This window comes from Haliotis rubra, unplaced genomic scaffold (genome assembly GCF_003918875.1).
Source record: "Haliotis rubra isolate DU_JTF1 unplaced genomic scaffold, ASM391887v1 Scf1032, whole genome shotgun sequence".
Taxonomy (NCBI): domain Eukaryota; kingdom Metazoa; phylum Mollusca; class Gastropoda; order Lepetellida; family Haliotidae; genus Haliotis; species Haliotis rubra.
Window position 1 is genome coordinate 178,420 of NW_025764929.1, and position 22,010 is coordinate 200,429.

Here is a 22,010-nt window from a genome sequence, read left to right on the forward strand (position 1 = left end):
CGGCTTGTGGGTCGTTATATCTGAACAGGTTGGTTTTGTTAAACAAAACAAAGACTGTGCCGACAAAAACATGTATGTTTGTTTGCTATAAGGAATACTAACACTCCTCGAACGTTAGTGCAGGCATGTGGCAGGATACAAAACAAAGCAACATTATATATTCTGTATATTTCAAATCTAGAAGAGTTTGAACTGACACCGGCCTATCCTTACTACATTAATTCATGCTTATAACATAAGCAAGCGGACATATCCAACTTAGATATAGCGAACAAACGGACACAACGAACTGTTTCAAAAGTCCTGATTTCTTGTCTATATATTATCAAAATTTACGTGAATATCGAACTCTCCATAACGTATTAACGCATACGGGGAGCTAAAAATTGATCCCCAACGGACCCAAATACCACTACTCAGTGAGCTCGGTCAGCGTATTCGTGCAATAATGAAACGCTATTCTTTTGTGACCAGAAAGGATAAAATTAAGGATTTACAATACGATTATTTATTATCATATGTTTATGATAAATGTTAATATAATTCTTACTAGTTATATACGATGGATAAATAATCCAATGGTGCAAAGGTGCTGCAGAAAAAACTACATAATATGCATTATTAAAATAGATAATTTAAAAAATAACTCGTTACCCAGACAGACAGATAGACAGACAGACACACACACGCACACACAGGCACACAATATAATGTGTCTGAGTGGGGTATTCATGCTTCACTGTGGCACGGTATCTCAGTGGGTTAGCACTCTACAACCAGCTTCAGTCTGGGCTAGTACAAGCAGCCGCACATACACATACACACGCATGCACGTCGTCATATGAGCGAAATATTCTCAAGCACGACGTTAAACCCAATTTCACCTTACCTCACCTTGTGTGTGTGTCGGTGATAGACTTCATGTGTAACAGTTTCATGAAGAATTGTCAATTGTGAAGACGTTAAGGATATCTATATATGTGTTTGTGGTTCATCAAGCCATTATCTGAGCCAGTTATTGACGAGAGTGATGTATCCAAGTTCGTTGTGTAGACAACGCATCTCTTTACCGTATCACAAAGATGTTTTCAGAGGTGCACGTTGCTTCCTTGTTGTTTAAAGCCATATTCGGCAATATTTCAGCTATGTGACGGCGGTCTGTAAATAATCGAGTCTGGACAAGACAATCCAGTGATCAACATCATGAGCATCGATCTACGCAAATGGGATACGATGGCACGTGTCAACCAAGCCTGTCCACCTGATCCCGTTAGTCGCCTCTTACGACAAGCATGGGTTACTGAAGACCAGTTCTAACCCGGACCTTCACGGGTGGATCCACGTTGACACCCTACTGTATAGTCTCCTCACAGTAGGATCCCAGTATTTGGAAGAAACGACTTAGTAAGGATCGGATGGTATGTACATGTTACCTGGCTAAACCTTATGGTTTTACAAACATGTCAGCAATAGTCGAGCAAAAGTCTAGCAAAAGTCGAGCAATAGTCGAGCAAAAGTCGAGCAATAGTCGAGCAAAAGTCGAGCAAAAGTCGAGCAATAGTCGAGCAATAGTCGAGCAAAAGTCGAGCAATAGTCGAGCAATAGTCGAACAAAAGTCGAGCAATAGTCGAGCAATAGTCGAACAAAAGTCGAGCAATAGTCGAGCAATAGTCGAGCAATAGTCGAGCAATAGTCAAGCAAAAGTCGAGCAATAGTCGAGCAATAGTCAAGCAAACGTCGAGCAATAGTCAAGGAGAAGTCGAACAATAGTCAAGCAATAGTTCAGCAATAGTCGAGCAATAGTTCAGCAATCACCTCTCATATAAACAGTCAGGGAGAGACGACAAGACATGATGACATATACAACTATATACAGGAACGGGGATAATAAGCTTCTATAGTGTATTTGGTGCAAAAGAAAACAAGGAAAAAGGCTAACACATTTCCTTTTTATTGGATGAAAGTATTCCAGAGGTTTCTTCCAGAAACTCATAACCGTTCTCGCGGTCAGGAAAATATACAACATTTTAATCTTCTGATTTGTTATCACCAGCTCATTTTTCAGATTTCAAGGAGGTATTGTTAGATTAAAATATTCATCAAATATATACGATTTTGTTTCAAATTTAAAGTAAACATGAATTCAAGGAAGAAAGTTGACTGTTGAAGACAATCCGAAGTGAGACACGTCATTACTAGGCCGAGCCCGGAGGACAGTTGATATTAATCGTCTCCAATTGGCTCACGCAGGACCTCGTTGTGGAATCGAAGAACGGGAACTCTCCAGTGCCAATATCGGAACAATTTCCGATGAAGAGTTGTCCACCTTGACAGACGTAGTACTCGCCACATCTGACCTGGGTGGCGGTAAACAGGGGGTACACGGCATCATTTGTTTGAGGACACGTCATGAGGCATTCTGTAAAATAATGTTGCCTGTGAGATGCAGGATCAAGACAAAATAGAGGGAAATAGTATTGCTTTACGGATCCACATTGTTGTTAGAGATATTCGAGGACAAATCATAGTGGCTCCAGGTCCTTGAAGAACGAGGAGAGTTCTATGGATATCAACAAGTCCACGTCCTAATTTGTACAAGGTGTTACTTGTTTCAAGTTATGCGTGAATCGAGTCGTTTGTTGTGTGTGACAGTTATGTCGAACATGACGGGACTTAATTAAATTATTCGAGTGATCCGAGGTTCGGTACAACCGAAATCAGTGGTAAAAGAAAGACTACGCAGGGAGCATACTTTTACTTTGAGAGTACTTTAAAAGTTCAACACAACGGAACGTGTATTTAGTCATACATCACAGTTGCCTGTTGTACGACAACAGCGCTGTTTCTCATCGATAAACAAACTTTGTCTATTTAACGTCACATCCATCAACATTCCAGCTTTATGACGGCCCATGCAAAGGTGAATCAAACAATCCAGTGATTGATATCACACCTTTCCGTATAATTACACACACAAATCTAGGTCAACACAAAAAGGAATTGATTCAGGCTGACTTGTACAGATTTCATACAAAATATTTCAGGATGCAGGAATAAACTATTTATCGAGATTTAACAAACTGTTCCAGCTAATTGGGATTGCTCACGTGTATATACCACGATGTCATGTTGCTGAGCCTTGTTGATGTAAACACAAGGTGCAAACATTGCAGAATCTGAAACTTATAGTTCCTGATCCTCCGATTTTATATTTGTCAATATCAAAGGATGAGCTAAAGTTTTCGGTTTTCACTAATCAGGCTTGCAATACATACCAGTGGGGTCGGCGCCGTACAGCGGGGGATTTTCAGAAGGAACTGAAACACAAAGCAATGTTTTTAAGGCGTGAGCAATGTGGATGTCATAATGAAAAACGACCCAACGAATCATCACCGTGAGAGCCACATTATGATCCACACACCTCGGTCATATACTCATGCCAATAATGGTTGTCACCCCCTTCCCACCCCAACCCCACCCCACACCCACCCCTCTCCCAAAAAAATTGAAGGAGGTGACAACCATTATTGGCATGAGTATATCATTCATTCATTTTTTCAACGAAAGTGGGATACGATGAAATGTAGGTCAGGGAGCCTGACCACCCGATCCCGTTAGTCGTCTCTCACGACAAGCATGGGTTGCTGAAAACCAATTCTAACCCGGACGCATAACGGAATGAAGTAGGAGCGTTGACGGTGGTCACTGTCTTAAAGAGGAACCAGTTCCGGTTCTTGGCGCTCTCATCCCATTCGTAGCGCTACCATGCCATCCAGGTCTGCAAACATGTCGAATATGGGATTCAAACCAAGGAAATCTGGCTCCTAATGGTATATCAGCTCCTTTGAAGGAAGTGTTACTTTAAAACTTATGTAAATTTGAGATCTAGGCGACCATCTTTGTTGAAACAGCTACTTCAACATGTAGACGAGTGCCCATTAGATTAAGCCGAGGATGCTTGGTCTGGTGCCATTCTGAATACTGATTTGTTAATGTGGGCGTGAAATGGCACTAAGCATCCGTGGCAAATTTAGACATTAGTTCTACGTAAAGAAAGGTATTCCAAAATGAGAATGATCAAAAGAAATATAACTTGAACCACGTGGGTTTGGGATGATCTGATTCAGTTAAACTGCCGGACAAATATACCTATACAATCACAAACAAGAAACGGTTATTTGAGGTGGTGTGCTTGATACGGGTATCACAGAACGTAATTTGTACATTTGGTTTGCAGTGATTCGGCAACTGTTTTCACTCCAGTGACGTTATCTTTTGTAATTGTTGGGTCCACTCTTAAATCAAGGTATACTTTGAGTGTACAATTGGGATCCTGGTTAAATCTTACTTTGTAGAATATTATAGCATATATTACACATGCAGATCGTTTAAGGTCGTTGGCTTGTATATTTGTCCCAAAGGGAACAGTCGCTAAGTCCACCCGAGACTATCAAGTGATTGATATTGTGATCATCGGCTTACGCAACAGGGATAAGAGCATCAACCAAGTCAGCGAGCCTGACCACCCGAGACCCGTGAAGATCCGGGGAAAAATAGGTCTTCAGCAACCCATGCTTGCCACAAAAGGCGACTATACTTGGCGACTAACGGAATCGGGTGGTCAGGCTCGCTGACTTGGTTGACACATGTCATCGGTTCCTAATTGCGCAGATCGATGCTCATGCTGTTGATCACTGGATTGTCTGGTCCAGACTCGATTACAGACCGCAGCCATATAGCTCACTCACTCACTGAACACCCGATCCCATTAATCGCCTCTTACAACATTGCATGGGTTACTGAAGACCAATTCTGACCTTGATCTTCACGGGTCTTCAAGTAAGTGAAGTGACAACGTATTGATCTACAACACCCACCTTGACATGTAGGACTATTACCCGGCCAGTCACACATACTGATGTCAGCGTTGTAGACCATGCCTGCTGCGCATCTGTACTCGCGCACAGCGCCACCTACTTCCCGGGTGAAGGTCGAACACTCTGACGGGTTACTGGTGAAGTGCGAATCTGCGGGATCGCAAACAGCTGGGCCAGCGTCGATGAAGATAGCAGTCGTGGATGACAACTGCCCGCCGGCTGGAGGTGCGACAACGCCTGGAACAACACGTTACGACTGAGCGGGTTTGGTGGGTTATAATTAAATTGTAATTTGAATCCGATTCCGCATTCCAAATCCTTTCCGCATTGCAATACTACTTTTGCACAAGTCAGATTTTACACTGACCCGGCCCTGTGCTGGAGCTTCCGGTGGAATACAGCATGGCAAGTTTGGCTGGTGCTGTGTTGTCGAACGCTTTAACCTCTAGGCTACCCCACACGTTCTATGTGCCATAGAAAGGTGCTAAAAAGTGTCGTTACGTCACTTTCAACACGAAGCTGTTGTTGTGTATGTGTCCAGAGTATTGTCGGTTACATTCTACACTCTTCATAAATAGAAACGCATAGGTGATTTTGAGAATATTGGACTCTTGTAGCTGCGGCACAACAATTCAAATATACTATTTCATGTTTGTGTGATTGTAAATGCGACGATTTTAACCCATTTTCCTTCTTTAAAAAGCGTTTGAAGACATTCGCCAAAACGTCACCAAGAAAACATTCAAAGCAGCATGCACGTGCAAGTAAGCGGAAAAGCATGCGGTATCGATCGCCATGAAAAGGCAAACGTTGTGTTTAATTTTCTCATTCATTTTTGCCTGGAAAAGGGGAACTCAACATGCCACGACCAAGTACCGCCAATCAAAATATGAACGTTTTGCCCCTAATTGTATTCGATAGGTCGACAGATTCGGTGGAGCCAGTGTCATGGTGTGGGGTGAGATATCCAGCACATAACGATCTGATTTAGTGGTGGTTCAGGAATTTGACAGCAAATCGGTACATCAACGATGTCCTTGCACGTCACATGCTTCCGATTATGGACCGACAGAGGGAGTTCTTCCAGCATGACGCTACCGTACTAATTCTAACGTCAGTGTCTTGCCATGGCCTTCTCGATTACAAGATCTAAACCCGATAGAACACCTATGGGATGAATCCGATCGACTGGTATGTCAACGTCAAAACACACCTCACACACTTCCACAACAGGTCATCGCATTGCAGGAAGAGTTTGGAAGAATTCTGCAAACGCGGCTTCGTCGACTTATCCAGTCTGTGCCGAGACGGTGTCGACTAGTAATTGCTGTCAATGGTTGCCATACAAAGTACTGACTTTGACGCCCTCGTATGGACTCAAGTAAACAGAAACACAACAATAAAGGCTGCTGGTTTGTCTATAGACGTGTATCATATAAATTACATGAAATAGTGGCTCTTACTAACTAACGCAATATGTTTTTCAAAAACTGGCCTATGCGTTTCTCTTTTTTGTGAGTATTATCACATTAGAATGGCCATATTTCACCCTCGGTAATCGACGATGGGCCAGTATTGGCTTGCGGGTTGTGTAACAGCAGCTGATATCAAGTAGTAATGGTATACGCCAGATTGTATTCGTTATAAAGCAGATTACATCAACGAAGTTTTATTCTATTTCAGTGTTCTGACAACCTTGCACTGCAGTTGATGTTGCCATGTAACCAGGCGTGTTTTCATGCAAGAGCGCAGTGGACGATAGCGACAGCTTGAGATACGGTGGTTCAACGTATCTTAGAACTTGATGCATGCATGTGGAAGGGGTGGGTATTGCAGAGAATTTTCATATTGCGATATATTGCGATGCGAAAGCATATATTGCGATATGTATTGCAGTATATTGCAAGAAGTTTTTTCAACAACAAAAAACTACTTATACTCGAGTTAATGCTTGATTTATAAAGCAAAAACAAAACAAAATCATCATGTTTGATTAAGTTTTAATAACAACTTTTAATCCTGACAAAATAAAAATGTAAATACCATTTTAGCTACAAATGAAACAAGGCAATATCCGAAGTTTTCCGAGTGTTACGAAGTTTTCCGAATGCATGTCAAAATACCGGTTTTCGATCAGCGTATCGCAATACGTATCGTTTTCATGTCTGAACCGGTAAATACCGGTAAACCGGTTATATTGCGCAGGGTCGGTATTTGGCATCAAATCTGATCATTCACGGCCTTTGTACCTCGACTTAGAGAGTCAAAGCTAAAGCATTTGCTTTACGACCTATCAGAATTTCCCTGCTACTCGCGGCGAAGCAGTAGTGTTAGTGGTAGTTGTAGTAGTGGTAGCAGTAGTAGTAGTAGTAGTAGTACCACACGGCATCGTTCCTTTACGCTAGCATTGCGATCCATTTGCAGCAAATTTTTCGACTCGACGGAAGTTGTCAAAACAAAATTCTAATGATTTACAGTTAAGGGCTATTTTGCTTATACCGTTAGGAATGTTCGGCCAATATATATATATTTTTAAAATAGCCGTTTAGATTGAAGAAAAAACCAACAATGTATCCACGTCACTGTATCGTTTAATGAAAAGTTTACTGACGATGTCAGAGCGGGTAGGATCTGTTGTACATGTATATAAATATATGTGTGGAACATCCATACATCTACTGAAAGAAAGCCATGAGAACATTTCCGTCCCGCTAGAACGTCAGTAAACTACTCGTAAACACATACGTAAATCTTCATTCAGTACAGAGCATTCAATATACGCCTCAGTTTGGACTGTTTTTTCCCAAGGCTATGTATTTCAATCTTTGAAAAAATAAATCTTTAGCGTATTCATAAAGTATTACATCAAATCTGTTCATATAGAATATTTTGTTGCGATCGCTGTCAGTTAAGTTGTATTCATTGGATGTATAGTTAAACGGAAACGTCTTGAAATTGGTAGTAAATTTTAAATTAAACGTATTCTCGAACAGAATTTGTGTCAGCTCCTGATATTCAGTTAAACCAAAGAACGCCATATTCTTAAGATTTTCTTTTGCGCTTGCCAGCATGCGATTCAGTCTCTCGTCGTAAGTCCAACCGGAAGCGGAAGTGTTGTAGCAGTCCACAATGCTCAGGTTGGCCAACATCCGGGTCTGTCTGTTGATAGCAAGATTTGTTGGACAGTCCATGAACTCGTGCAGTGTCACATTCTTCCAATCAGTTTCGAAGCACCGGATGAGTTCCTCTTTGGTCGGGGAACGGCCATTGCACAGAAGGGGGATATTCCATCTGGCACCCAGGGAAACATGTTTCCACTCGCTAATGTAACGCTTGACGGGGTGCCTTAACATGGTAACGTACAGGTGTCTGCAAAAAATGGTTAATTGTCATTAAATGAAACAAAACAGGTTATCTTTTTTCAAACCATCGTATAAATTATGCTTCGATGCCAAGACAGTGTTTGTGAATGCAACTGTGCAGCTCAGTCTAATTATTAGATAATATGCAAAACAATGCGCCAAGTGTAATACTGTTGACATTCAGTAGGGAGGAAGTGGTATGCTATATCAAGACATAATTCTTGATGGCACCGCAGGCTACTAACGACCTTACGTGTCCTTCCACTATATTCTGACTGCATCTTCCGTTGTCTTTTTCTGACATATACTGAGGGAAACAAATAAGGGACTTTATTGCAGTGTTCATTTATTTATTTTTAGATTTCCTTCCACAGCGCTATTCAAAGCCGGTGATGAAAACTGGAAAATATTAAAGGAACGCTTGCAGTTTACTGTGTTCCTTTATTTGTTTCTCTCAGTATACATCTGCAAGAATAAAGTAAATGTGCACTTTTTGGTCATTTTCATTGTGCCATTTTCCAATGCAAAAAGATAACAACATGATTTGTGGTGTTTCCTTAATCACTGTTTAACTGTTGGCGGGATAATATCGAAATCTGTATGATTTGGCACTAGGCATCGTGACACGCCCTTGAAGAGATGTGGCGTCAAATGTTAGTTCACAAACTCACTATCGTGTGTGTCCACCATTGGCGTTGATGTCGGCCTGACAACGACGACACATAGACGACGACATTAAGCCATTGAAGCTTGGGGAATGTTGTTCCATGTCTGAACCAACGCTTGTCCCAATTCAGCTGACATCAATGGCTGATTCTGGGCTTGACGTAAACGTCGCTCCATGCCATCCCAAGCGTGCTCGATAGGGTACAGGTCCGGAGAGACAGCCGACCAGGAGAGTACCGGAATGTTCGGCTGTCTCTGGAAATCTGTCACAACACGAGTGACATGTGGACGGGCATTATCTTGCTGAAGCGTGAAGTTACGTCTCTGTCCTTGAATGAACGGCTGGATATGAGGCCCGGTGATCTCATCCCTGTATCGCAGACCTGTCAGGTTGCCATTGTCATTGACAAGCCGTGTGTCCGACCATGAGATGTGATAACTTCCAATGTCATAACGCCCCGCCACCAAACTGTCGACTTTGAACAACGCACACGTCTGCATACCGTTCACCTCGCCGTCTGTACACCCATGCTTTGCCATCTTAGCTGTCCAGATGAAATCTCGTTTCGTCAATGAAGTCTCGTCTCCTGTACCACAGATGATCTGCACCAGGCCAGTAGGTGCCTGTAGGTGACGTTGGAGCAAAAATGTACGTATTTCAGGCCGTCGGAGCCTGATGTTGTGCTCCTTCAGTCGGTTCCGTTCAGTTCTGGAACTGATTGGACGTAAGCCAGGAATGTCCGAGGAGTCAAACTGGCAGTCTGGAATCGATTCCTTAGATGGGTCAACCGAATGTGGTTGTCTTGACGTGAAGTCAAGCATGGGCGGCCGTTCCGAGGCAAATCGCTCGTGCTTCCATAATGTTGAAAACGTCTCCATAAAGATGAGATGGTTTTTCAATGGACACCATCTTGTCTGGCCACTTCGTTTTGAGCAATTCCAGTCTCGAGCAAACACGGCGGAGACGCTGATTTTCTGTAAGCCGTGGCATGATGTATGCGCAGTTTTGGTTAAAAATAACGTGTTTTCCACAACATTCAGAGGCAAGAGAATAATCAACCTTTCTTCAATTTTCAGTATCAGGTGTGTGAACTTCAGGTGTCAAATAGCATGCATGACGTGAGAAAGTTCATAGCGCACAAAGTGCACGTGCCATCAAATTTCATGCAAAGTGCTTTGTTACATATTTTTATTTAGAGTTTGTTTATAACTTTTCAAATAACGTGTATTTTATGCAGGTCTAGATTATGCACAGTTATCTTTTTTCTGTTAGTATGTAATAAATACAACAATTGTATGGAGGTTATTCTTACTCTGGATACTTAGCCTGGGCCTATATATTTTGTAAATGAGACTGACTGACTGACTGAGTTTGGTTTTACGCCGCTTTTAGCAATATTCCAGCAATATCACGGCGGGGGACACCCGAAATAGGCTTCACACATTGTACCCATGTTGGGATTCGAACCCAGGTCTTCGGCGTGACGAGCCAACGCTTTTAACCACTAGGCTACCCCACCGCCCCTTGTAAATGAGAACTTACCATTGTAGCAGTGGGAAGAATATCACCATATTACCATAATCACTGCTTTTGTATTATACTGCATTTGAATTTGTACCCCTGCCTTAGTTTGTTCTGCCACTGTAATACCTTTGTAGTGATTTGTATTACTTTGTAAACTCAGTTGTTTATCATATCGCATTGCCTTCAAAACTTTCTTAAATTGTTGAAAGATATTTGTGTTGTGATATCCCTAAGCATTTAAGAATTGCTATATCAAGGTTTAGATGCAGTAATTTTAATACGGCTGTTGAAAGTGGCAGGTATAATAGAATTGAATATAACGAAAGGCTATGTCCTTTTTGTAAAACCAGACGCCAGCATTATATAGAAAATGAATATCATGTACTATTTATCTGTAATGCCTATGATAGACTTAGAAAGAAATATATAACACAGTTTATTAAAGAACCACTTACTCATTACTCAGTCGTAAATCTTTTGCAAAGCAAAAATGATGCTGTCATATACAATGCTGGCCTATACATATACCATGTACAGAAATTGATAAACTCCAGCACATAGAGCTGCAAAGTTGTTTTGCGCACCCACTAAACACAATGTCAGTCTGATTGCATTATGGGCGAGGGCCTTTTACTGTCAAGTCAAGTCAAGTTTATTGTATTCAAGGCCTCCGGCCCATATACAAGGAGTTACATACATATACATAATTACAGTACATAATACAATGGCAATTATAATGGTTATTGCTTAGATAACCTATCATTTCTCAAGACAACAGCATGTTTTACAAATAGAGAAAGGTTGCGGATAACAGTTTCATTTCTGGAAGTGAGAATTGAGACAAAGGCTATTGTTGGATATTTTGATAGATAATTACTTGAAATATATTTTCTTCTAAGATCATCATAATATGGACATACAAATATAAAATGAATTTCATCTTCAATAGATGAAGTGCATAATGGACAAATTCTCATATTTCTGTCTATAGACAATCTTCTACCTTTATTAATACTTAAATCTAATAAACCTAGTCGGAGCTGAACAAATGTGCGTCTGATATTTCTTGATGTCAATACAGATAAATATATTTCTGGTTGAATAAGGCTCTTAAAGGACCTATATAGATCATACCTTGAACTATTTTCGAGAGTCGAATGCCATTCTTGATAGAACATATTAATTGACTGTTCTCGGAAACGTTTAAGAAACAGAGTTACATTACCCGCTGTCTGATTTAACCATGCAAATCCAAAGCCATGGGAAAATAAAAGATTTCTAATATGTGAAGCCCAAGTTGTCTTGCCCATGCTATCAAGATGAACAAGCATATTATAAGCTATTTTAGGTATTCGTTGTTCATGCATTTCCAGAATCTTAAGCCAATACTTCAAACATCTGATTTGTGAATTTATATAAACTGGAAATCTCCCACATTCCCCATAAACCATACAATTTGGCGTTGCTTGTCCAACATTTAGAAATCTTTTACAAGCTAAGAGATGAAGTTTCTCAAGACATTCTTGACGCTGAAACCCCCAAACTTCTGACCCATAAAGCATAATCGGTTGAATTTGTGAATCAAATAGTTTGAAAAATATGTTTGGAGTGAAGGCACCTATATTCTGAGAAACAGACATAACATTTATGAAAGCCTTCTTTGCACGTGATTGCAAATAAAGAACACTTTTTTTAAAATTCATCGTGTGAGAAAACATAAGACCAAGGTAGGTATAGTGATTAGCGATAGTCAGTAACTTGCCATTGAAAAACCATTTCTCTTTTGAAGCGACGGGACCGCCTCTTCTGAAGATTACAATATTTGTTTTCTCGAAATTAACAAAGAGTTTCCAGTCGTTTGTGTAACGTTCTAAGATATTGAGTTGATTTTGTAAGCCAATAATAGTATCGGACACCAAGATCACATCATCAGCAAAAAGTAGGATGAAAATTTCAAGCATATCAGGAAACATTTGAACGCCGTGTTTACCAGAGATTGTAATATCGTAATACAGTTCACTTATAAAGAAAGAAAACAACATTGGACTTAAGATACAGCCCTGTCGTAACCCTATGGGACAATCAAAGAAGTCGGTTACATCATTACCACAACGTACACACGATTTTATGTTAGAATACATTGACTTTAGAATATTATACATTTTTCCTTGTAAACCAGATTTTTTAAACAATACCACAATTTGGTACTGTATAAATACTGTCTGCCTTGTCTTTGTTGGTTTCACACCGAGTTCTGTTACGGACTGATTCAACTACTGGATATGTTTCAGCTTGGGAATCACATGTAACAAAGCTTATCACGATTTGACCATTACTACAGCCACGTGTATTGTTTCCACAATGATGATTAATACTTCTTTTAATATTCATTGAAATGTTGTTTATTGTTTACCGCCGCAATATTCCAGTTATATAGCGGCGGTCTGAAAATATACAACTCACACTTTGCTAAGGATCACAAAACTTCACAACTTTACTTAAAGGTAGATTCAGAATTTAAAACTGTATCCATTTAAAGCTGGATAAATAATGATATGGTAACCCCTCTTTAAACAGTCACTTTAATCTTGCCTTATACACTTGATACATGAGTACCCATAAAAATGGTTTTCATGGCACCAATCAACCATTTTGCAAATCATGGAACGAGGCATTGACAAGTACACAACACCTGTCAGTAGCAGGTATGGGTTCCACAAGATAAAAAGACATACTGAAACCTAGGGTCCATGAGTACAATAAGCTTAGACATTTAAACCGTATTTGACTCCACATCATAGGTTTCTGTTGAATCCATGATTTGATCCTTAGCAAAGTGTGAATAGTATAGTCGAGTCTGGACCAGACAATCCAGCAATTGACATCATGGGCAATCTACGCAATTGGTATACGATGACATGTGTTAACCAAGTCAGTGAATCTGACCACCTGATCCCGTTAGTCGCCCTTTACGACAAGCATGGGTTAGTAAAGACCAATTCTAACCCGGATCTTCACGGGTTTCTTTTATTGCAATGACATAAGATGTCATATTTGCACTTCAAATAAGAAGAAACAAATATAATGGTTGCTGCAAGTACGTAATACACAACACCCCATCCTACTCCCGAGTTTACTCCGAGAAGGTTACGAAGGTATTGCCTTACTGAAAACACATCTTCACTTTTACACTATGACGAATAATATTCTTCTACAGACAGCAAAAGTGTCTTTGACATGAAGCTCCAATTACAGAATCTTACAAACCTGAATTTTATCAAACAGTGATTTCGAAGTTTCATTTTGTGAAAATCAAAATCTTCAACAACAACGTAAATTTGTTAAAATGTTGTTGTTTTTTCAATCAGGAGGCGCACATTTAGATATTTCATACCGGCGACCTGTGAGTCCGTTGGTGATTGTGCAAATCAGGATTCCGGGAAGGATGTCGCGATTTGAAACCTAGAAAGGATGGTACAATTATGGATGGAGTGAGTGAGTGAGTTCAGTTTTACGCCGCTTTTAACCATATTCCAGCTATATCACGGCGGGGGACACCAGAAATGGGCTTCACACATTGTACCCATGTGGGGAATCGAACCCGGGTCTTCGGCGTGACGAGCGAACGCTTAGCATAAGTAAGCTTGCTGGTGAAGTTTTATGCTGCGGTCGCCCAGCATTTGAGGACTGGAGACACCATAAAGGTGCTTCATACATTTGTATTTCAGGTACCGGGAGTGCTGCAACCACTTGGCTACCTGTTCGTCTGGTACAGAAGACCCAGGAATGATCATTAGACCGAAATTGGGTTCGAACACAAACTCCTGTGCGCTTAGATAAGCTGGATAAAGTAAATAAGTGTTTTCTAGCTAGAGGGCTGGCTCAAATGATTGATAATCGGAAATATCGTTGATAGGAAAAAAACATTTAAAATTTTGTTATCGTTAATATCGTACATTAACTTTTGTGAAAGAATAAAGGTTTGATTCATTTTCTCACACAATATGCGTTTTAGAACTTTATTCATGGTTGGCTTCTAAATTATGTTCAGGGCACTGTTTTGTTGATAATCCATGCAAAACATGGCACTACTCACCAGTGATGTGAAACATTTTCATTTCTTTCAGATATTTTTGGCATTTGTGCTCAAAGTTGCGTCAACGATATTTTTCGATAATCGATCGATATTTAGTATCGATTATCGATCTCTATGATCTATATCGATAGCCAGCCTTAGAGTTTTCATGATTCATTTCACAACTTACCTTTGTTTGATCTTCCGACCATGTCGTTTGTTGATCGCATCTTCAACACAGGCATGCAAGTGGGTCCAGTCGGCATGGCTTCGGCAGAGTTTATCACGCAGCCTTCGTTTGAACAAAATATTCGATTTCCACTTTTTATAACACGAGCACTTGTCTTTAGCTTTACCTTCACATCGACACCACGGTGTCGGGTTGAGGTCATCGACCATATGCATTGCAAATGTTGAACTTCCGGTCTTCTGGATTCGCACAAAGACAATGATGTCACTTCCGTTTGGACTAACATTGTAGACATTGAGTAAGTCATTATGTGGCAAGTGGTCAGAAGATTGCAAGGTACGGTCAGAGGTATCACAGTCGGCCTTTGGATACATCGCACTTACAGCCTGTGGATACATCGCACTTACAGCCTGTGGATACATCGCACTTACAGCCTGTGGATACATCTCACTTACGGTTGGTACGTGTTCGTTTGTGTCCAGCTGCAGAAAACCCGGATAGTTTGAACCTATGTGATAAGTTGACCAAACAACAACCACCAGTACCATTGTACCAACTAAGAACAAACGGTTTTGTGGGACTAATTTCGACATCATCATGCGTCTGTGATCACGAAGTAAAATGTTGACTTAGAATGTCTTTCTGTGATTTAAACTGGCATTTGATTCTTCGGGCAACGTAATATATTATACGTACATTGAGATATCATATCACAAACGGGACGCCTGCTTTGTCACACACAAATATGGAAGTCGGAAAAAGCTTAATATAATAGTTCATACCTGTGTATGAACAAAAGATATGTGTATCTCCCCACGATCATGTGTTTGGCAATAAAAATGTAAATTTGAACTAAACTGAATACTTGAATCTAGTACATCTGTCACATGAAGAACGAGTTCTAGGTGAAAGAAATGATCCGCGTTCAGTAAATTAAACATATTTGGGATCAGGTTACAGTGTGCGTAGATTGAGATTCCAGTGATTTGTGCTTAAAAGCACCTGAAAGGGTCTTAAGCCCATCCCCTGTGGTAAACTATGGTGGGTAACTGAAAGGGTCTTAAGCCCATCCCATGTTGTAAACTATGGTGGGTAACTGAAAGGGTCTTAAGCCCATCCCCTGTGGTAAACTATGGTGGGTAACTGAAAGGGTCTTAAGCCCATCCCCTGTGGTAAACTATGGTGGGTAACTGAAAGGGTCTTAAGCCCATCCCATGTTGTAAAGTATGGTGGGTAACTGAAAGGGTCTTAAGCCCATCCCCTGTGGTAAACTATGGTGGGTAACTGAAAGGGTCTTAAGCCCATCCCATGTGGTAAAGTATGGTGGGTATGGTGGGTAACCATGAAAGGGTCTTAAGCCCATCCCTATGTGGTAAACTATGGTGGGTAACTGAAAGGGTCTTAAGCCCATCCCTGTGGTAAAGTATGGTGGGTAACTGAAAGGGTAAGCCCATCCATGTGGTAAACTATGGTGGGTAACTGAAAAAGCCCATATGTCTTAAGCCCATCCCATGTTGTAAAGTATGGTGGGTAACTGAAAGGGTCTTAAGCCCATTCCATGTTGTAAACTATGGTGGAAAGGGTAATCTCATGTGGTAAAGTATGGTGGAAAGGGTCTGAAAGGGTCTTAAGCCCATCCCATGTGGTAAAGGGTCTTAAGCCCATATGGTGGGTAACTGAAAGGGTCTTAAGCCCATCCCATGTTGTAAAGTATGGTGGGTAACTGAAAGGGTCTTAAGCCCATCCCCTGTGGTAAACTATGGTGGGTAACTGAAAGGGTCTTAAGCCCATCTGTGGTAAAATGGGTGAAAGGGTCTTAAGCCCATCCCAGTATGGTGGGTAACTGAAAGGGTCTTAAGCCCATCCCATGTATGGTAAACTATGGTGGGTAACTGAAAAGGTCTTAAGCCCATCCCATGTTGTAAAGTATGGTGGGTAACTGAAAGGGTCTTAAGTGTGGTAAACTATGGTGGGTAACTGAAAGGGTCTTAAGCCCATCCCATGTGGTAAAGTATGGTGGGTAACTGAAAGGGTCTTAAGCCCATCCCATGTGGTAAACTATGGTGGGTAACTGAAAGGGTCTTAAGCCCATCCCATGTGGTAAAGTATGGTGGGTAACTGGTCAAGGTGCCAGAGGTTCGTGCAGGCAGATGAGCGCGTACCGTGTTATATCTTCATAAACATCAGGGACAACAGGGACAGGAATGTGGGTATGTGGTGGTATGGGGACGTGGGTCTCTGGTGGTATGGGGATGTGTATCTTTGGTGCAATGTGGACGTGGGTATGTGGTAGTATGAAAGACGTAGGTCTCTAGTGGTATGGGGATGTGGGTCTCTGGTGGTATGGGGACTTAGGTATGTGGTGGTATGAAAGACGTGGGTCTCTGGTGGTATGGGGATGTGGGCATCTGGTGGTATGGGGATGTGGGTCTCTGGTGGTATGGGGATGTGGGTCTCTGGTGGTATGGGGATGTGGGTCTCTGGTGGTATGGGGACGTGGGTCTGTGGTGGCATGGGGACGTGGGTATGTGGTGGTATGAAAGACGTGGGTCTCTAGTGGTATTGGGATGTGGGTCTCTGGTGGTATGGGGACGTGGTTCTCTGGTGGTATGAAAGACGTGGGGATGTGGGCATCTGGTGGTATGGGGATGTGGGTCTCTGGTGGTGGTATGGGGATGTGGGTCTCTGGTGGTATGGGGATGTGGGTCTGTGGTGGTATGGGGATGTGGTATGGTGGATGGTCTGTGGTGGTATGAAAGACGTGGGTCTGTGGTGGTATGGAGATGTGGGTCTGTGGTGGTATGGAGATGTGGGTCTGTGGTGGTATGGAGACGTGGGTCTGTGGTGGTATGAAAGATGTGGGTCTGTGGTGGTATGGAGATGTGGGTCTGTGGTGGTATGGTGATGTGGGTCTGTGGTGGTATGGAGATGTGGGTCTGTGGTGGTATGGAGATGTGGGTCTGTGGTGGTATGGAAAGACGTGGGTCTGTGGTGGTATGAAGACGTGGGTCTGTGGTGGTATGGGGATGTTGGTCTGTGTGGTGGTATATGGAAAGACGTGGGTCTGTGGTGGTATGAAAGACGTGGGTCCGTGGTGGTATGGAGATGTGGGTCTGTGGTGGTATGGTGACGTGGGTCTGTGGTGGTATGGAGATGTGGGTCTGTGGTGGTATGGAGATGTGGGTCTGTGGTGGTATGGGGATGTGGGTCTGTGGTGGTATGGGAGATGTGGGTCTGTGGTGGTATGGAGATGTGGGTCTGTGGTGGTATGTGGATGTGGGTCTGGTGGTGGTATGGATGAAGACTTGGGTCTGTGGTGGTATGGATGGGAGAATCAGTAGGCTACTGACCACCAAGTAATTTTTTGACCTTTTCGATCTGTCCCAGTACGAAGTAATCACAGGTTACAGTGAACCAATATCACAGAGCTAGCGCCGTGATGTAGTGATATATATCACATACATGTAATCAACCCAGTGTCTCTGAGTTGTGTAGAACTCTGAAATCCGCAAAAATGTGGCATGAATTAACGCACTTTGACAAGAACCGATTGAAAGATGGCCAGCGAGACCGTTATTGTCGGTGATTTATTCATAGGATGTAATATCAATATAGTACGTCAAATGGTATTTGTTTGGGATCGATAACCCGGACTGTTTATTCTTCTGGCTTCAAACATTTGCTCTATTTTGTTGAAGTTCTTCCATTTGTTACCAAATATAATGGTTACCTGCAACTATCAGCACAATTCAACATATCGCCTACTTTAATATGAAACTTCACACGAGGAGAATTAATTATATTGGAAGCAGGTAGGACAAGGAAGTAAATCTGGGCGAATAACATTATGGCCAAGGCTAAACTGACCAATCCGCGGGTTCACATGACCACAGTTTCATGTACTGTCCACCACCACGTGGTGGTGACTATGGCAACGTCATTTGCGTAATCGTTTTACGACCGCAACGTCAACTAATAACGTACTCTCCACTTCTTCGTACTCGACGTCCTAAGTTGGGTCAATTCTGGCACAGGTAAACCGTAATGAACGTGTACCTTGGTAAGTTTCCTGCAAAATGCGGATTTTGACGTCATGGAGTGGCCATCGAAATCACATGACCCCATACCCACGGATAGGATGCTCAAGGAAGAAGTCTTCGTGCATTAAGATGTCAACCCCAGAATGTTTAAGAGCTGGTTGCCATGTTGGTAGAACAATGCGCAGGTTGCTTTGTTCACGTATCAAGTCAGTCAATGAGAGACAACGTTCCCTTGCTGTTATGTGTGCGAAACGGGGGCTTACTTGGTAAAAGCTCCAATAAAGATGGCTAGACCCTGTGAAATCAACAAGTGACCCCAGCGTGCTACTGCGCACCTTAATGTTAAACCATGATATAAAGTGTACGTTCATTACGTCCATTTCAACTATATAACCAGTATATTTGTCGTATTTTGCTACAGTTCTGTAATGTATTGTAATGTATCGCAGCTTATCCATATTTTATGTCAGTTATCGTAATAATTGTGTTATGATCGCGTAACATCCCTTGACTATAAAGTTAGTTATCTTCATCAGTCGAGGTGAATACACAAAATGATAAAAGTGTATGAGTGAGTTTGGCTCACAGCTATGCCGCGATGTGTCGGCTCGATGTGGAAGGATAACCCGAAGTCCCATTTCGGGAAAACACCACGAGTATTGTCCTGACAAATCTAGAAATATAATGGGGGCGAACTGAGATTAGAACCACGATCACTTGTGGCGTGCCCAAGGACCACCAGCTCCATTTAGCAAATTGCGGTGCCTTAATTGGACCTCCATGCCAATGACAATGGAATAACGTAATGCTAATACCGTATTTCCTCTAATAAGCGCACCCGGCGCTTATTTTTTCAAAGGACCTCCAGACCCGGCGCTTATTAGAGGCCCGGCGCTTATTAAAATACCCTGTATTTTTAAAAGCGGGGGATGAGTACATGAAGTTATGATTTAAGGACCATTCCTTAATATATTTATTTTTAGACCAAGGGAGAATACATTTGCGAAAATATGCAAAGGTCTATACCCGGCGCTTATTAGAGACCCGGCGCTTATTAGAGGCCCGGCGCTTATGTCTTAAAAAGCAGTGCTTTATCCCCGGCGGTTATTAGAGGCCCGGCGCGTTAATAGAGGCCCGACGCGTTAATGGCGACCGGCGCTTTATAGAGGAAATACGGTGAGTGAGTGAGTTTGGCTAAACTTAGCTATCAGAGCAGTATTCCAGCTATGCCGCGGCGTGTCGGCTCGATGTCGAAGGATAACCCGAAGTCACATTTCGGTAAAACACCACGAGTATTGTCCTGACAAATCTAGAAATATAATGGGGGCGAACTGAGATTCGAACCAACGTCACTTGTGGTGGTCGCGTACCGATCCGTCGAATTTCTGATTTCTAAGTATTAAAATGCATTCGACGGATGAGCACTGTGATCTTAGCTATGAATTAGTTATCCAAACATTGGATCATACCAAGAAAAAGACGCAAGGAGTGTTGGATGGTTTGACTCTTTATTTTTTTTACTTTTGTACTTATCTTAGCCTACTCATATGATACAATGAGAAATTGATGCAATAAATATATGTTTGGACTCTCTTTATTTTTGTACTTTTGTAGAAAATCGAAATTGATGCATTAACCCTTGTCTTATGGAGCTGGGTCCAAACGGGCCCCAAGGCTATAAATATCGTGAATATATAATATCTTTGACCAGCATTTAGAATTGCTCAGGGCAATCAGATTCATTAACCTTTTTCGGGTCTTCTACCTTGTGTGACTAGAGCACATTTTAAATGGATTAACAAAACTTATTTGAACTTATGCAACGGGAGCTTGGTGGTTATCACTCTGATTGAAGTGATGGTGGATCTGATGAAGATTATCAACCATCTGAAGGATCTGAGAGCACAGAATCCGACTGTGACCCAGAGGATGACGCTACTTCCAACTCTGACAATGAGACTGATGTACAAAGACAAGCTCCTGACAGGTATTACAGCCGTGATGGAGGACAGTGGTTCAAGGACCCAATGCCATTAGGTCGAACGCCTCAGAGAAATATATTATTCGCCAGCTGAATGGAAAAGTCACCAATCAAAATCCAAAATGTCTGTCCTGAAATTGTTGACGATATTGTCAAATGGACAAATAAGTTTGCTGAAATTCAGTTTGGCACAGAGTGGAAGCGAAACTATTTAAGAAAACTTGTAGTCTAATCCAATACAAGCCGACCCCTTAATTAATGAACTTAGGCTCTCCCAGTGTGTTAACACGGTCTGAAATTCGACCGATTATCACAGAACCACTCAAGCATGATTCGACAGATCGGCACTGCTGACTGTTCAAAATTCGACGGATAAGGTAGTAACCCTTGTGGCGTGCCCAAGGACCGCAGCTCCATTTAGCACATTGCGGTGCCTTATTTCGAATAAAGCAGTGATAATGGCAACTAGTTGTACTAATATACATAAGGAGTGGTTGAATCTTGTTTTACGTTGCAGTTTGCAATGTCACAAGAGATCGACACAAATCAAGCTTGGAGTGAGTGAGTGAGTGAGTGAGTTGGGTTTTACTCCGCTTTTAGGAATATCCCAGCAATATCACGGCGGGGGACACCAGAAATGGGCTTCACACTTTGTACCCATGTGGGGAATCGAACCCGGGTCTTCGGCGAGACGAGCGAACGCTTTAACCTCCATGCTACCCCACCGCCCCATCTTCATACGAAATACACCAACCTCACAGGTTTTATACACTACGCCCCTTTATTACCTACGTGGTCAACGTATGGGTAGTTGCATACTAATCTCGTACGTCACACGAGTGTCGTATCGCGTTGGCCTGTGTCGTAACGACTTGACATGAGATTCTAACGGTTTGATTGGATAACCGATGACCTCCTGATATCGCCCGTGAAACCTTCGCTGCTTTGGTACGACTAGTGGCGCGTGGCTGTTTGGGGTGATTGTGGGGCGGTGGGGTAGCCTAGTGGTTCAACTTAAATCCAAACTCGGTCAGCTGTGACAATGTTTTTGAGACACCCTGACATGACCATCGGAAATGACCTCCAGACTGGTAGTCAGCCTTTTGACCACAGCTTTAGGGGATTGACATATAGATCTTACCTAGTATGACGCCCACTGCAAGTACTGCTCTCATTGTGCTGTAGTTGTAAATACTTTAAGTGTCTCTCAGCGAGCGTTATATATACACGAAAAATATTGACATGCGATATTCAATAATAATAATTTAAAAAAATGAAATTTCGTGGAAAACCA

General features: G+C 41.9%; 2 protein-coding genes across 2 annotated transcripts; both read right to left on the bottom strand.

Annotated features, from left to right (window-relative positions):
• Nucleotides 1-1,935: 1,935 nt before the first annotated feature.
• On the bottom strand, nt 1,936-22,010 carry LOC124273142. The gene is made up of 4 exons (XM_046708361.1): nt 21,858-22,010; nt 4,878-5,114; nt 3,276-3,317; nt 1,936-2,419 (listed from the first exon to the last, which is right to left on the bottom strand). The coding sequence occupies exons 1-4, from the start codon at nt 21,889-21,891 to the stop codon at nt 2,196-2,198; spliced, it is 537 nt and encodes a 178-aa protein (XP_046564317.1). The 5' UTR covers nt 21,892-22,010; the 3' UTR covers nt 1,936-2,195.
• On the bottom strand, nt 7,451-15,427 carry LOC124273134 (heparan-sulfate 6-O-sulfotransferase 3-B-like). Its single transcript, XM_046708350.1, has 2 exons — nt 14,696-15,427; nt 7,451-8,246 (listed from the first exon to the last, which is right to left on the bottom strand). The coding sequence occupies exons 1-2, from the start codon at nt 15,292-15,294 to the stop codon at nt 7,661-7,663; spliced, it is 1,185 nt and encodes a 394-aa protein (XP_046564306.1). The 5' UTR covers nt 15,295-15,427; the 3' UTR covers nt 7,451-7,660.

Excerpts from the sequence above, each read along its gene's own strand:
- LOC124273134 (XM_046708350.1), bottom strand. The coding sequence starts at position 15,294 with ATGATGATGTCGAAATTAGTCCCACAAAACCGTTTGTTCTTAGTTGGT. Across the intron at positions 8,247-14,695 it reads GGTCGGAAGATCAAACAAAG|ACACCTGTACGTTACCATGT; the intron begins GTAAGTTGTGAA and ends CATTTTTTGCAG.
- LOC124273142 (XM_046708361.1), bottom strand. The coding sequence starts at position 21,891 with ATGAGAGCAGTACTTGCAGTGGGCGTCATACTAG. Across the intron at positions 5,115-21,857 it reads TGCAGTGGGCGTCATACTAG|GCGTTGTCGCACCTCCAGCC; the intron begins GTAAGATCTATA and ends GTGTTGTTCCAG. Across the intron at positions 2,420-3,275 it reads GTACGGCGCCGACCCCACTG|AATGCCTCATGACGTGTCCT; the intron begins GTATGTATTGCA and ends ATTATTTTACAG.